Here is a 13491-nt window from a genome sequence, read left to right as displayed (position 1 = left end):
GCGCCTAATGACCGTCTCGGAAATCTGGGCATTGCCCGCCAGAGAGCCCGCCGAAGGCATCCAGGAGGGCTGGTGATCACCCCATGTTAAGCCACCAGTGGCCACGCGCAGCAGATTTGGGCTTCTCCGTATTGGGCCCAAAGGTCCCTCAAAATAATCACCACAAATCTGCAAGAGGTAGTCTCGAACCCTCGACCTTGCGGACAACAGGAAGGAGTACATACCACTTGACCACTGACACGTGGTTAAAATAACTCTTGCATATTTAAAATAATATTTATTTGATTAGTGAATATTTGATTAGTGAATATTTAAAATATAAAGATCTCTAATAGCATAATCTGTAAATAATATGTATACCAAAGCTATATTTTTATATTTCTAAATGAACAAAAATTGCAGATAAGTAAAGTGTAGAATTTTATATTCATGTATCGGAATTCAAGAAATAAACTCTTTTATTCAAGAGAACTCATGAAACACTTGTTAGTTAATAAGCTAGAAAGTTGATTATATATCGATAATGGCCTGAAGATTGTATGTTTATTACTATTATAACAAATATGATTTTCTAACTTTGGATTTAATTACGAATAAACAAAAATCATGTTAAATTCGAACTTTTAAAAATTTCAACATAATTCTCAAATTGATTAGACTGGTTTTTTTTAACAACATACGGTTCCATCATTATTTGTTTGCAAATGTTTTCTTTTCTTTCTTGTTACTCTTCTTAGGTGGAAAGAAATGAACTCTTCTAGTTTAAACTTTACCTAACTGTGTTAAAAAAAAAAGAAGCTTTACCTAACTCATTTTCTCTTATTTGTCCAATTCTGATTTTCTTCTTTGTTTTACTATTGCTGATATCATTATGGGACAATGTTCATTTCACTTGTTTTTGTTACTCTATCAGTCAAGACTATACAAACATATTATATGTAGAAATGTGTGAATATTCTAAGAAAATATTTTAAGAAAAATAATTAGTTGTCAGAGGTGTAAACTGCAATCTTGAGTAAATAAAACCAAAACACTAATTTTAGTAGTATTACACATAAGACAAAGTTAAGTAGTCTATGATTAAACCACAAGCTTGCCTAGCCGCATTCATGAATTTGGATTAGAGTAATAAGGTAACGGCCGGCTAACATTATTGTAACGATTACAAATTTAAAATGCCGAAAGTGAAGATAAATCAGATTACTCTTCATTCTTTTTGGCGTTTGGTGTTGTTAAGTATATAAGCAAAGACCAAATGATGAGCATTCATGTGCTTAGCATGATTAATTGTGACCACCATTAGTTATTGCATATGCCATGCTTCTCTAATGTTCCTTTCCTTTTTTATTAAGTCATTGGATCTAATTTGTGCCAATATATAATATATCATCCAAAATTGTTCCATACAATATCCCTTTAATATCTAGGAAGTGATTGTATAGTAGATGATTAAATGACCATGATTCAGTTATCAAGGTTCATTGAAATGAATCTCATGGGTTTCTATCACCATTTTACGATTTTCCCTATAAACATGGTGAAATTGAGTTCCTCCCTTTCTCTTATAATTTGGATGAAAAATCAAATCAAAATTAGAAAAGGCTTGTCGAGAAGAACCGTGGAATTCAAGACAAAGAATCCAGCTTGTTGCATTCTAAAAGCAACTCAAGACATTGGTTGCAATATTGTTTTATAGGGTTTTACATTTTATCTATTAATTTTTATTTGATTTGTTATTCATTTCGATTCGATCAGAAAAATTTGGATATCCGTAAGTTTTTGAAGCAAATAAAATATCTAAAGTATATCCGTTAAAAATGAAGTAAATCACAAATACTAAATTTTGAGTCAAATATCCAATCCGCTCCGACTTTTATACAAATATATATATATATATATATATATATATATATATATATATATGTAAAATTAAATATAAAAGTTTGAATGAATAATTTTATGTAACTATTATCTTAACATATAACTTTATACTTTTATTTATAAAATTACTCATATAAGTATTAAATTGAGAAATGAATATAAAATCTTTAATTATAAAAACCATAATTTTCTAAAACTATATGTTTTATAAGAAAATTTATGAAACATATAGTTTTGCTAATATTTATTTTATACTCTATACTATGCTAAAAATATTTTTTGAAGACGAACATGTATATTTTTCTAAATTTATTAGTATTGAACAAAATGGATAAGACATCCGTAAATATTCTTAAATATCTAATTTTTTAGATATCTAGAAAACCGAATATCCGTATTTTTTCGAAGCAAATCAAACCAGAAAGTTGGATATCCGTAAATACAAAGAAAATCTCAAATACTGAAAATTATGATAGTATTTGATTTGCGCCTAACCCTATTGTTTTATACCATTCTTAGTGAAACACTATTTTTCTCTCTATATTTTCTTTTATAATAGAATAACTCTATTATAGAGTCATGCCATTGGAGTATTTTAAAGTAAAATATAGAAAGAAAATAGTGTTATATTGGAAATACTCTCGAGAATACAAGATAGAATTATACAAGTTTTTTAATGCAAGTAGACAAAGTAGAACAAGAAATCCATGTTTCAGTATGAGGAGAAAACAAACTGTCATGTTATTATATTTACAAGAGAATAATGAAGTTTACATTGGATGCCTTATAGGCAAATCCTAAATCACAAGGAAACAGTAGGAACTGGAGATTATGAAAAAGACATAAGATAGGATCTTATGTGATGTCTGGAAGATCTTGTCTCCACAAGTGAGTTCATTGAATAAAGAATGAATAAGGAGTCTTATGTGTTTCAAAAAAAAAAAGAATAAGGAGTCTAAATCCCAGAGCCATTTATAGCGTCAATTGAACAGTCTTGAAACATATCAAAAGAACGACAAAAAGGTTTTTTTTTTACCTTCTATTTCCATGGTGCTTTAATAGTGCTTATTAGCTTATATCTAAGAGACACTCTGTTTTTGGCAGATGATTTAGGAATCTTTTTGGTAAAAATCTAAAATGAAACAGCTTTTGGTTTTGAGCATTGATGCCATTATCGGGAGGCATTTCCACAATCATCCAACAAGGTGTAATCGATGGAAGCCTCTCGATCGTTTTAGGAATGTCACCATCAGCTCTCACCTACCAAAAATTCGTCACGGCCAGTACAACCTAACATGAAAGCCCAATAACCTAGGATACGAACCCCAATCAGATATATGTCTAAGAAACCCTCTTTGAGGGATCCAAAACTAATACATTGGCTCATTGTATTTGTTTTCTAGAATTCTTAATTTTAAAGCATTAGTTCGAACTTTGTCATTTCATTCATCCATTATCCTTTTTTTTTCTCATCAAACCATTGAGAAGATTAAAGAGATACTGGGTATACCACAGACAAGAAACATTAGCTCCGTGATACCCTTGAGGCTACTAATCTTATGTTAAATTTACGCATCCCTACCCTAGACAACTGTTTGATCTTTGATGTAAATATTGTCGGTAAACATGTCACAAAAACGATACTAATGGTGGGGATGAAATTTTTTGAAATGGCACATCGTCAACAGTGAAAGGAAATAGGAAATGTGAAGCTGGGAAATGAAATGGTTCCGCAGTTTTGCTGACAAAGTTGAGTATATCCTGAGACTGAGAACATTACTAATCGGAGAAGTTTCAAACTAGCTGGAGAGTCAAGATCTCTTTCCAAAAACTATTATACTCAGATTCCCAATCTCGAAACTGAGAATGAAGATTAACAATGGATGTGCTCTATGCGAAATTTAAAAACAGAGTCAGCAAAGGAAAAAAATATAGCTATCAAGCTGAAACTTGGACCGGTCTCTAATCATGTTCTTAAAAGCTCCAACTATAGCTGCTGAAAATTTTCATCTAAGAGCATGGTTGGTATTTAGAAAAAGCAAATGTTCTTCGAATGCTCTTTATTCAATAATTTCATATAAATTTTTTGATAAAATATTTACATATAGAATATATAAAGCAATTAATTTTTTAATTAAAATTAATTTATTTTGTCTAATAATATCACAAAATTATATTACGATCCAAAATAAATTTTTATTTTTTATCTAAATAAACAAAATAACATTTTTTAATTTTTAAAAAGAATAAAATTTTACATTCAAAATATAAATTGATTATGATGTTTTATTGTAAATAAAAGTATAAACATTTATATATATATATATATATATATTATTTAGAAATAAAAATTATATATATCACATTTAATTTTTATGATCATTTTATATATGAATCATATACTACTCTATCAATCACTTTATTAAATAAATTTATGAGAGCATATTACTTCTGTTTTGCAACATACAACTTATATAGTATACTTCTACTATTTTGTCATCAACTGTGTCAATTAAGGCGTAAGTTGGATTTTTCAAGCTTCTCTTTATCAGATTTGGATAGAGATAAATGATACGTGAAAATTCACATTCCGCAACTTATTGTTTATCAAGTACTCGACCAAAATACTCTAATGGCCTGTGAGATTTCAAGTGTTTTCGACCAAAATCTGCATATCTTCTTAAATGCTTTGAATATATATGTTGATGTGTATGTGATTCGTTAAAAAAAGCCGAAAAGTTTAGGATTGTTGGTTTGGCAACAAAATCTGATTATTCCGGTATACACACCAACTAGATCATTTAAATCGTGTTAACTGCAATTTTGTATGTATTTTTGGTTTGAGTAGATTTATCCGGAACCAGAAAAACAATTTAACTGAAAAAACAAATGATAATTCGGTTTGGTTTCGAAACTTATATCTTTGCGACAAAAAAAACCTAAAACAAGAACCTAATGGATGCCCAATCTTTATAATATAATTTATCTATTTACAAATACTATTTATATTTAATTTAAAATAATTAAATAATTTTAAAATAAGGTATATTATCCAAAGTAACAAAAAAACAAATCGACTGAGTATTTTTATCTAAAATATTTTTGAATTATCTGAATTTTTTAAAAAACTAAAAAATCAGATATTTAATCCGAAAAATCTGAATTTTATGATTTTTAATCCGAATTTGACCCAAAAATCAGAACCGAATCGGATCCAAAATTATCTAGCCACTTCCAAATTTATTATCTAAACCAGACCAAAAACTGAAATAACCAAACAAAATTTCCTAAATATCAAAACAAATCCTAATCTTTAAAACTAAAAACCGAAAATACAGAACCGAACCAAACCAAACCCCAAATGTCCGTGCCTGCCTACCATATCCGTTCACTCTTATCTCCCTGGGCAAAGGCAAAAAAAAGCTTATCTTCTTCTTCTCACAATCAAGAGTAGTGAGTTCCAAAAGAGATTCAAAAGTCGCCGAGGGCACAATGGCGTCTCTCTCCATGGCTTCCGTTAACATCACCTTCTCTCCTTTACGCTCGTCCCCAAAGGTTTCCGTTCAATTCCCTCGGTCGAGTCTTGCTCTTGCCTCAACTCACTGCATTTCTGGGATTCGCGCGGTTCTTCCTCAGAAGATATCCACCGTTGTCTCTCCGAGTTCTCAGAGGCTTCAGACTCTCACCGTTTTCGCTCATAAGGGCTACAAGATGAAGACCCACAAGGTAACTTCCCTCTGTTCAATCATTCCTAACTTCATAAAGTTTTCAACTTTGCTTGAATGAACATGTGTGTTTGTGTTTGTGTTTTGTTGGTAGGCCTCAGCGAAGCGGTTCAGGGTGACGGGTAGGGGGAAGATAGTGAGGAGGAGATCCGGGAAGCAGCATTTGTTAGCTAAGAAGAACAACAAGAGGAAGCTCCGTCTTTCCAAAATGGTTTGTTTTTTCTTTAACATTGGGACTCATTGGTTTTATTTTCTCGTTAGGTTCACTGTTGATTCTACATGTCGTGAATGGTATGTATATAGTTTTTGTGTGTGTAAATTGCATTCTTGTGACATTGAGATTCACTGCTTTGGTTTCCATCAGGACTATTTGATTTAGGGAGAATTCTATTCCACCATATCAGTTTCATGATCTGAGTGTTCCTTATTTTTGGCTGTGTTAGTTAGCAACTTTGCTGCTCTGTTCTAGACCCCCTCTTCTCTCTTACGCGTCTAACTATATATGCTTATGTGTTCTGTAATGCAGCATGAAGTGAGCCGCAGTGACTATGACAATGTGATCGGCGCTCTTCCCTACCTGAAAGTCAACCGTAAGGCGACTTAAGCAGAGCCGGCTTGACCCTTTTCTTACCTGCATTTCTCATTTTGTAATCTAAGTTATGATAATACTCTCTTTTGTTTTGTGATTTTTTGGTCAATTAGTTGATCCTTCTTCCACCTTCTCGTTTTCTTGTCTTGCATATCCACAAATGTGCAAGACTTTCATGACAAACTGTTATAGGTGTAACATTTACATCAGTAAGGAGATTGGCCATGGTCATGGTTAAGTATGTGCATATAAACCGAACCGGAACAAAAACCAGACTATGTTTACAAATGTCCGGACAGTTCCTATATACATATATCTAAAATTAATGGAAAACTACTGTCTAAAAATATATTTATGTTTGGTAAGATTTATATTTTCTCAAAATATTTTCTTATAATCAAAATAAACTTTAAATTTTAAAATAAAATTTATTTTTCATCAATATCTTGAATGAATTATTAAAATTAATTCATTCTTTTATAAAAATATATTTATGTTTGGTAAGATTTATATTTTCTCAAAAGATTTTCTTATAATCAAAATAAACTTTAAATTTAAAAATAAAATTTATTTTTCATCAATATCTTGAATGAATTATTAAAATTTTAAAGTTTTCTAATAGCAATTTTTGTAAATAATACATGAACTAAAGTTTAGTTATATACTATTATATTTTGTATATAATTATTTTTAGATTATACATTATTATGAGTTTCAAAATAAATAAAAAGGTAATATATAGTGGTAGATATAAGAGTTTAACATATGTTAATATTTTTTTCTATATAAGTATTAGATAGTTTGCGAATTTTTACCTTTTAAATGGTGAATGATAAGTTTGTTAAAATGAAAGAGCCAAGAATGACTATTTTGAAATCATATTCTATTCTTCTGAGTTGTAGCCCTAAAATGTCAGAAAAACTACCAACAAACAGATGCATTGTAATGAACTTGAAAGAAGATTTTGAACAACAGCCTCATGCTGTGGTAAGAGGGCCTTATACTGAGGTAAAAGGAAGCACAACTACTGCATAACAGCTTTCATATTTAGTTAATGGATGACTGAAGGAACCTAAATTATAATTCGTTTTTACCGCCATGAATCTACTTGTAGATGATAAAAGTAGATGATCATCTCTACATTTTTATAAAAAAATAGTTTCTTAGTTGCATCTAACATGTCAAAAAATCTTTGAACTTAAATCGTCTATCACCTTCTTCTATAATTGACCATAATTTTTTATATATGCATTATTTACATTTGAACAATACCTACACCAAAATTTACATTCGTGTTAGGTTCATTTAACCAATCCGCAGTAAGAGGTTCACTTGTACGACTATAATTGTAATCCGACATAAACTATTTCAAATATAAATTGTTCCAAACTTACTCATTCTTAATATTTATATTACTCTTACAAGTAAATCAAAGACATTTCAATTTACTGGTTTTTATTGTTTCACGTTGTCTTTAAGCTAACACCATGGATTGCTAATACCTTGTGCATAGTCATCTGAAAGTAAATTTGTAATCCATACGATAAAGAAAATAATTAGAAAAAATACATTATTATTTTTTGCTTTGTTGTGAGAAAAATTCCGATGGATTTTGGACGGATTCTCAACAAAAAAAAATCATCTGAAATTTACTGAGACTTTTGAAAATTTCAAACTGTTGTATAACGGGTTATAAAATACATCCGAACTAATAGCTTTTCGACATATTATATGTTTTGTTGGGAATTCGTTGGAAACGACAGGGATTAAATAATGGGTAGTTTTTTTTCCTCGGGGGTTTATCAGTATTTTTCTGACAGACTAATTTTTTTCAAGATTTCGTCGGAAACACTCGATTCTCGACAACTTTCATATATTCATTTTCGACGGAGTTTTGTTGGGAATTCCTAAGTGATTTTTCCATCGAAAATTCCATCTGAAACTTCTGTATTTTCTTGTTGTGTAAGAGCCACATACAATGACCTCAACACGACAAACCAACTTTGGAGCACTAGAACTAGCAAAACAATAAAAGAATGAACTAATAGAGAACGATTCACTAAACTTTATGGCTAACCCTATGTACAAAGATGAAGGGAATAAAAGGACTAGTTATATAGTAACCTTCGGCATATCTGAGAAGAGAAGAGGCGCGAGCTGAAGTCTGACCATTTGACCACCAATTTTATGCATAAATCTAGCCTCAATAGATCCAAATGAAGAAGTAACACTAACATCAAAGCCCGCATATTTTTGCACCACACACTATAAAATATATATGAATCTTGCTAAGCATTGTAAACAAGGAAAATATGGCATTAATGAAGAAACCTGACAACCTCTCCAAAACATAAAAAAAAAATCAGCGAAAGACTATAACACAGCCGAATAAGTCAACTAACAACATTACAAACATTTTCACAGCCTCCACGAAAGTCACCGAACAGAGAAGGTAAACTAGAAATCCCATTTTTCCTTTTTCTTTTCACTTTCCAGCCGCTAGAATTGAGGGAGAACCAATTTGCTTTCTGAACAACTCTAACAAATAAAATAATTAGCTTTAATATTTCTTTAATATTATTTCATCCGCTTCAGTGTATAGTAAAATTTTCATTTTAATTAGAATATCTGTGCAAAATTTACTAATAATATTCTCTAATTTATTTATTGGTTGAAATATAATTATGTGTATAATGATGTTTTCATTTTAAAAATATGCAAAATTAAATATATTTTATTTAGTGTGTATAAACGTAAAATTAAACGCAGATGGAATATTAAAATTGGTAATACCGAAAAATAATGGGAATTACAAGTGACGACAAAACAGACCCAATGAGACCTTTGGATAAGAAGCCACATCCGAATAAAACGCAACGTGGTAAATCCTTGAGTACTGCCGTCATTTACAAAAGCAAAGAGGGACCCACCTCTCACTATATCCATAACACACTCTCGTGTCGGCCAAAGAATCAACCAATTATTTAAAAGGGAAAAGAAAAACAAATTGCAAAATAAATTCATAAGTAAAGAGAAAGACGAAATAATTGGCCTACGAAATTTTATGACTGAAAATACTTAGATATAATAAATGTTTCGAAACTGTTTCCTTGGCTTGAAGTAAGAACTGGTTCTGTCCACAAATGTGCAAAGACAAACTATTCTAGGTGTAACAGATACATTAGCAAGGAGTTTGGTTATTGTCATGAATCAATGATTTGGTTGAATCTGTCATATATCTTAGGACTTGAGAATTCAACTCATTATAATTAGAGTGATATCACTCAAAACTCTCCCATCCATTTTTTTTGTCAAAAGCTGTAATAGTTAATTGCGACTGAGATAGCGACTAACTAGCTATTGCTTTGATAATGAGAGTTCAGTTCACTAGGAGATAATAAGAGACTGAAATATCGACTGAGACTTTTGACATCTACAGCACATGCATCTTCTTGAAATTAAACATGAGTTATGAGAATACTAGTGTAAATGATTAAACTGTAAATCTTGGCCAATGATATAATCATCGTTATATAGAACGTCTAGAGTACTTTATCAATGCTATTGAATCGAAATACCAGAATTTAAGTTTAAACATAATTTATACTCAGAGTTCCAAAAAAAAAAAAAAAAAAAAAAACATAATTTATACTCCTGTTTTGAAATTAAAGTTTTTTTTTTGCTTTGCACACATTAAATTAAAAGTTGGTTATAGATAGATACATTATTTTGTTTGATAATGTTAATGTAAACTAACAATAATTCAATAAACTCAAAATATACTTCTTAATTTTTATAAATTATTATTACGAATAAAAATACATAAAAGTGAAGTCTATGATTTCTAAAATATCTATCTTTTGAAAATAGATGGAATAGTAAACACGTTGACAAAAGAAATTAATGCACACAAAGTTTTACAACTATAACAGAAAATTATAAAATCAACTCTTGTGAATTATGACTGGAATTAAATGTTAATAAAACTGATGATTGTTTAATTAAAACATTGTAAACCTATTATACTCCCTCCGTTTCTTAAAGAGTGTTGTTGTGACATTTTTCACACAGATTAAGAAAGTTGTTGAAATATATGTAAGTTGTAATTAATTATACCTCTTTGACCAATAGTATTTTAGATAAATAAAATTATTTATAAAATCAATGCAGTTTACAATTAATTTTCAGCTGAAAGTTAGTATAATTTACATTGGAATTGTAAAGTGACACTCTTTGTGTGACAAGAAAATGAGCTCAGAGTGACATTTATTATGAAATAGAGGGAGTATTAGTAACCAACCTAATTTATTTGTAAATAAAACACAACCTGAGGTGTATGGGTTGATTGATTAGTGTTGTGGTTAACGTAGGGAGCAAAAATGTATTTTATAATCACAAGAATTCAACCAATCAAATATTGCTAAATTTCTTTAATTCACAGTCTAATTTCCTTTTATTTTGTTTGTGAATATGGTATTTCCACAACATAAAAACCATGTTTTAGAATTTACTTAATTAATTTTTATTTAAAAATCACAATAAAAATCTATAGCCACAGAATTATGAAATTTATATTATACAGGAAAAAATAGAAGAATCACGTGTAAATAATAGTACGTTATTAGACACAATATACTGAAATATATTTGCTAATACTGGAGAAAAATGAACATGGGAACTATACGACAAAACAGACGATTATATAAGAAGCCACATCGGAATAAAACGACACGTGGCGAATCCTCTATCAATAGCCGTCATTTAAAAAGCCAAACCGCGGGACCCACCTCTCGGTACATCCCATAAACACACTCTCGTGTCGGCCAGCGAATCATCCAAATTTTTCAAAAGAAAATTAGGAAACGACAAAAATAGCCTCCTAGGTCTAAAGTAAAGACAAAGAGGAAGGGCTAATCTGGGTATTTTCTAGAAACTCAACTTTCTTTTTTTAAACAAGTCTCCCAGGGAGGAAGAAGGAGAAAACAGAATCCATCTCTTTCGCGTTTTTTTAGATCTTCAAAATCAAATTCGCCACTCTCATTGATTTTTCAATTCTCATTTCCGGTTTAGTGATGAAATCGAGGAATCTAAGACCGGTGTCGAAGTTACCGGTCAAACTAGAGATCGTCGAGGATTTTCTGGAAGAAGAGAACGGTCCTGCTCACAAGCGATCTAAGGTTTGTTCCTTTGAACTGATTTCGATTTTATTACATCTGAACATAAGTCTTTTGTCGTGTAATTTTTTTTTTTAATTTTTGATTTTTTTTTTCTTTGATTTTGAAACGAATCAGCTATGGAGCAATGGAACAAGCGTGCCACAGAACCTAATTGATGAGCCAAGTCCTTTGGGACTGAGCCTAAGAAAGAGCCCATCTTTGCAAGACCTCATTCAGATGAGACTTTCTCAAAGCGTTAAGAAAGAAACCATAGCCAATGCTTCTTCTTCTTCTTCTTCTCCTTCTCTTGTCGGAACCGTTGAGAAGCTCAAAGCTTCAAACTTTCCTGCTACCCTTCTCAGGATTGGCCAATGGGAGGTGAGTTTTGCTTTCGAAGTCTATGTTTCATGAGACCTAGAGTTTGATTTTGGTTTTCTTCTTTTTTTTTTGTTTAGTATAAATCAAGGTACGAAGGTGATCTGGTGGCGAAATGTTACTTTGCGAAACACAAACTCGTGTGGGAAGTGCTGGAACAAGGTCTTAAGAGCAAGATCGAGATTCAATGGTCAGATATTATGGGTTTGAAAGCAAGTTGTCCTGAAGATGCGCCTGGAACGTTGACCATCGTGGTACTAAAAGAAAATGCATTCTCGTTGGATCATTTCAATTCCTATAAACCATTGTTTTTAAAATTGGTTTCTTGTGTGTTTCAGTTGGCAAGGCGACCGTTGTTTTTCAGGGAGACTAATCCGCAGCCTAGGAAACATACTTTGTGGCAAGCAACATCAGATTTTACTGATGGTCAAGCCAGCATGAACAGGTAAAGAAGAACATGTCTGTTGTGTGTCCTTGTTGCTTTAAATGTAAAACTTAATTGTACTTATTGAATTTTTTTTGGCTTAAAATTATGGAAAAAAAAATAAAACACAAAAAATCATGCAATAATTTAATGTGTTTTATTAAAATGTGAGAAAAATCTAAAATATATAACTTAAAAAAACGGAGGGAGTATGAATAATATGTCACAGGCTCTAATCTGACAGTGGTGTGTGGTGTCTTATATGGTAGGCAACATTTTCTGCAATGTGCCCCAGGGATACTGAACAAGCATATAGAGAAGCTTCTCCAGTGTGATCATCGCTTGTTCTGTCTAAGCCGAGAACCATCAGAGATACATTTTGACTCGCTCTTCTTCGATACGCGGCAGTCTATATTTGAGGATCCTTCGGTGTCTGGAGGATCTCAGAATATTGCATCGTCTCCTGTTGGTGCTCAGTCATCATCAGAACATATGTCTCTTTCTCATGACGCACTCTCGCCTAGCTCAGGTATGCAACTATCCTCAAAACTACCCCCTTCTTGTTCCATTAGGAGGGTCGTTATAATGTTTTCTTGTTTAACTCAGTGATGGATGCTCGTGCAATCGAAGGAAGAACCTGGAATCAGATACAAGTCCCCCCTGGACTACTACACCAATCTATCTCCATGAACGACTTTCTCGCGCTTTTGTCTGATCAAGCTAACTGCGAGGGCAGCCCTGAGTTCGAGGACATGAAACAGTTGCTCCTAAGTGACACGCACCCGGAGACATCGGATGAGAAGTCTGTGATGTCGAAGGTGAACTCTTTCTACAACCTCTTGCAGACCGCTGCTGCGAACGATGGGAAAGAGATGGGACTAGATAACAGCGACAAGAGACACAAGAATACCGAAGAAGGCAGTAGAGTTGTTGTTGATCATGGTTCGAGCAGCAAGCCGCAAGGCATGTCAAGGAAAGACTCGTTTAGTGACCTGTTGGCACACCTTCCTAGGATCACATCCCTGCCAAAGTTCTTGTTCGATATTTCAGAAGAAGACGGGTGATGATGCCATAGCGACTGAGGAGCGGGTGGTCGCCATATAATTGATTAATGTGACAACAAAAGTCCAGGAGTCTTGAACAAGTAGCTGTATATTAATTTCTCTCAATGGGTTAAAAAAACCAAGAGAACTTTGTGCTCTTGTTTGTAAAAGTGTTGATTTGTAGGAACATGTGTTTGGTGATGAATCCATGTAAGAAGAAAGTGTTTTATGATGGCGTTTTTTCTAAAGCCATTTTGTTTTGAAACATATATTAAAACCTAACTGTAACGAGCTGTGC

At 32.0% G+C, this 13491-nt stretch overlaps 2 protein-coding genes across 2 annotated transcripts; both read left to right on the top strand.

The window, feature by feature from the left end:
• Positions 1 to 5233: 5233 nt before the first annotated feature.
• Positions 5234 to 6323, top strand: LOC108812747 (50S ribosomal protein L35, chloroplastic). Its single transcript, XM_018585091.2, has 3 exons — positions 5234 to 5607; positions 5701 to 5817; positions 6133 to 6323. The coding sequence occupies exons 1-3, from the start codon at positions 5374 to 5376 to the stop codon at positions 6208 to 6210; spliced, it is 429 nt and encodes a 142-aa protein (XP_018440593.1). The 5' UTR covers positions 5234 to 5373; the 3' UTR covers positions 6211 to 6323.
• A 4832-nt stretch (positions 6324 to 11155) lies between these two features.
• LOC108812832 (uncharacterized) lies at positions 11156 to 13481 on the top strand. The gene is made up of 6 exons (XM_018585202.2): positions 11156 to 11372; positions 11487 to 11729; positions 11807 to 11980; positions 12065 to 12171; positions 12420 to 12679; positions 12757 to 13481. Exons 1-6 carry the CDS (start codon positions 11268 to 11270, stop codon positions 13212 to 13214), a joined length of 1347 nt encoding a protein of 448 aa, XP_018440704.2. The 5' UTR covers positions 11156 to 11267; the 3' UTR covers positions 13215 to 13481.
• The last annotated feature ends 10 nt before the right edge of the window (positions 13482 to 13491 follow it).

Source organism: Raphanus sativus, chromosome 6 (genome assembly GCF_000801105.2).
Source record: "Raphanus sativus cultivar WK10039 chromosome 6, ASM80110v3, whole genome shotgun sequence".
Taxonomy (NCBI): domain Eukaryota; kingdom Viridiplantae; phylum Streptophyta; class Magnoliopsida; order Brassicales; family Brassicaceae; genus Raphanus; species Raphanus sativus.
Note: the sequence above shows the minus strand (reverse complement) of the source record. Positions and strands in the feature narration are given on the sequence as shown.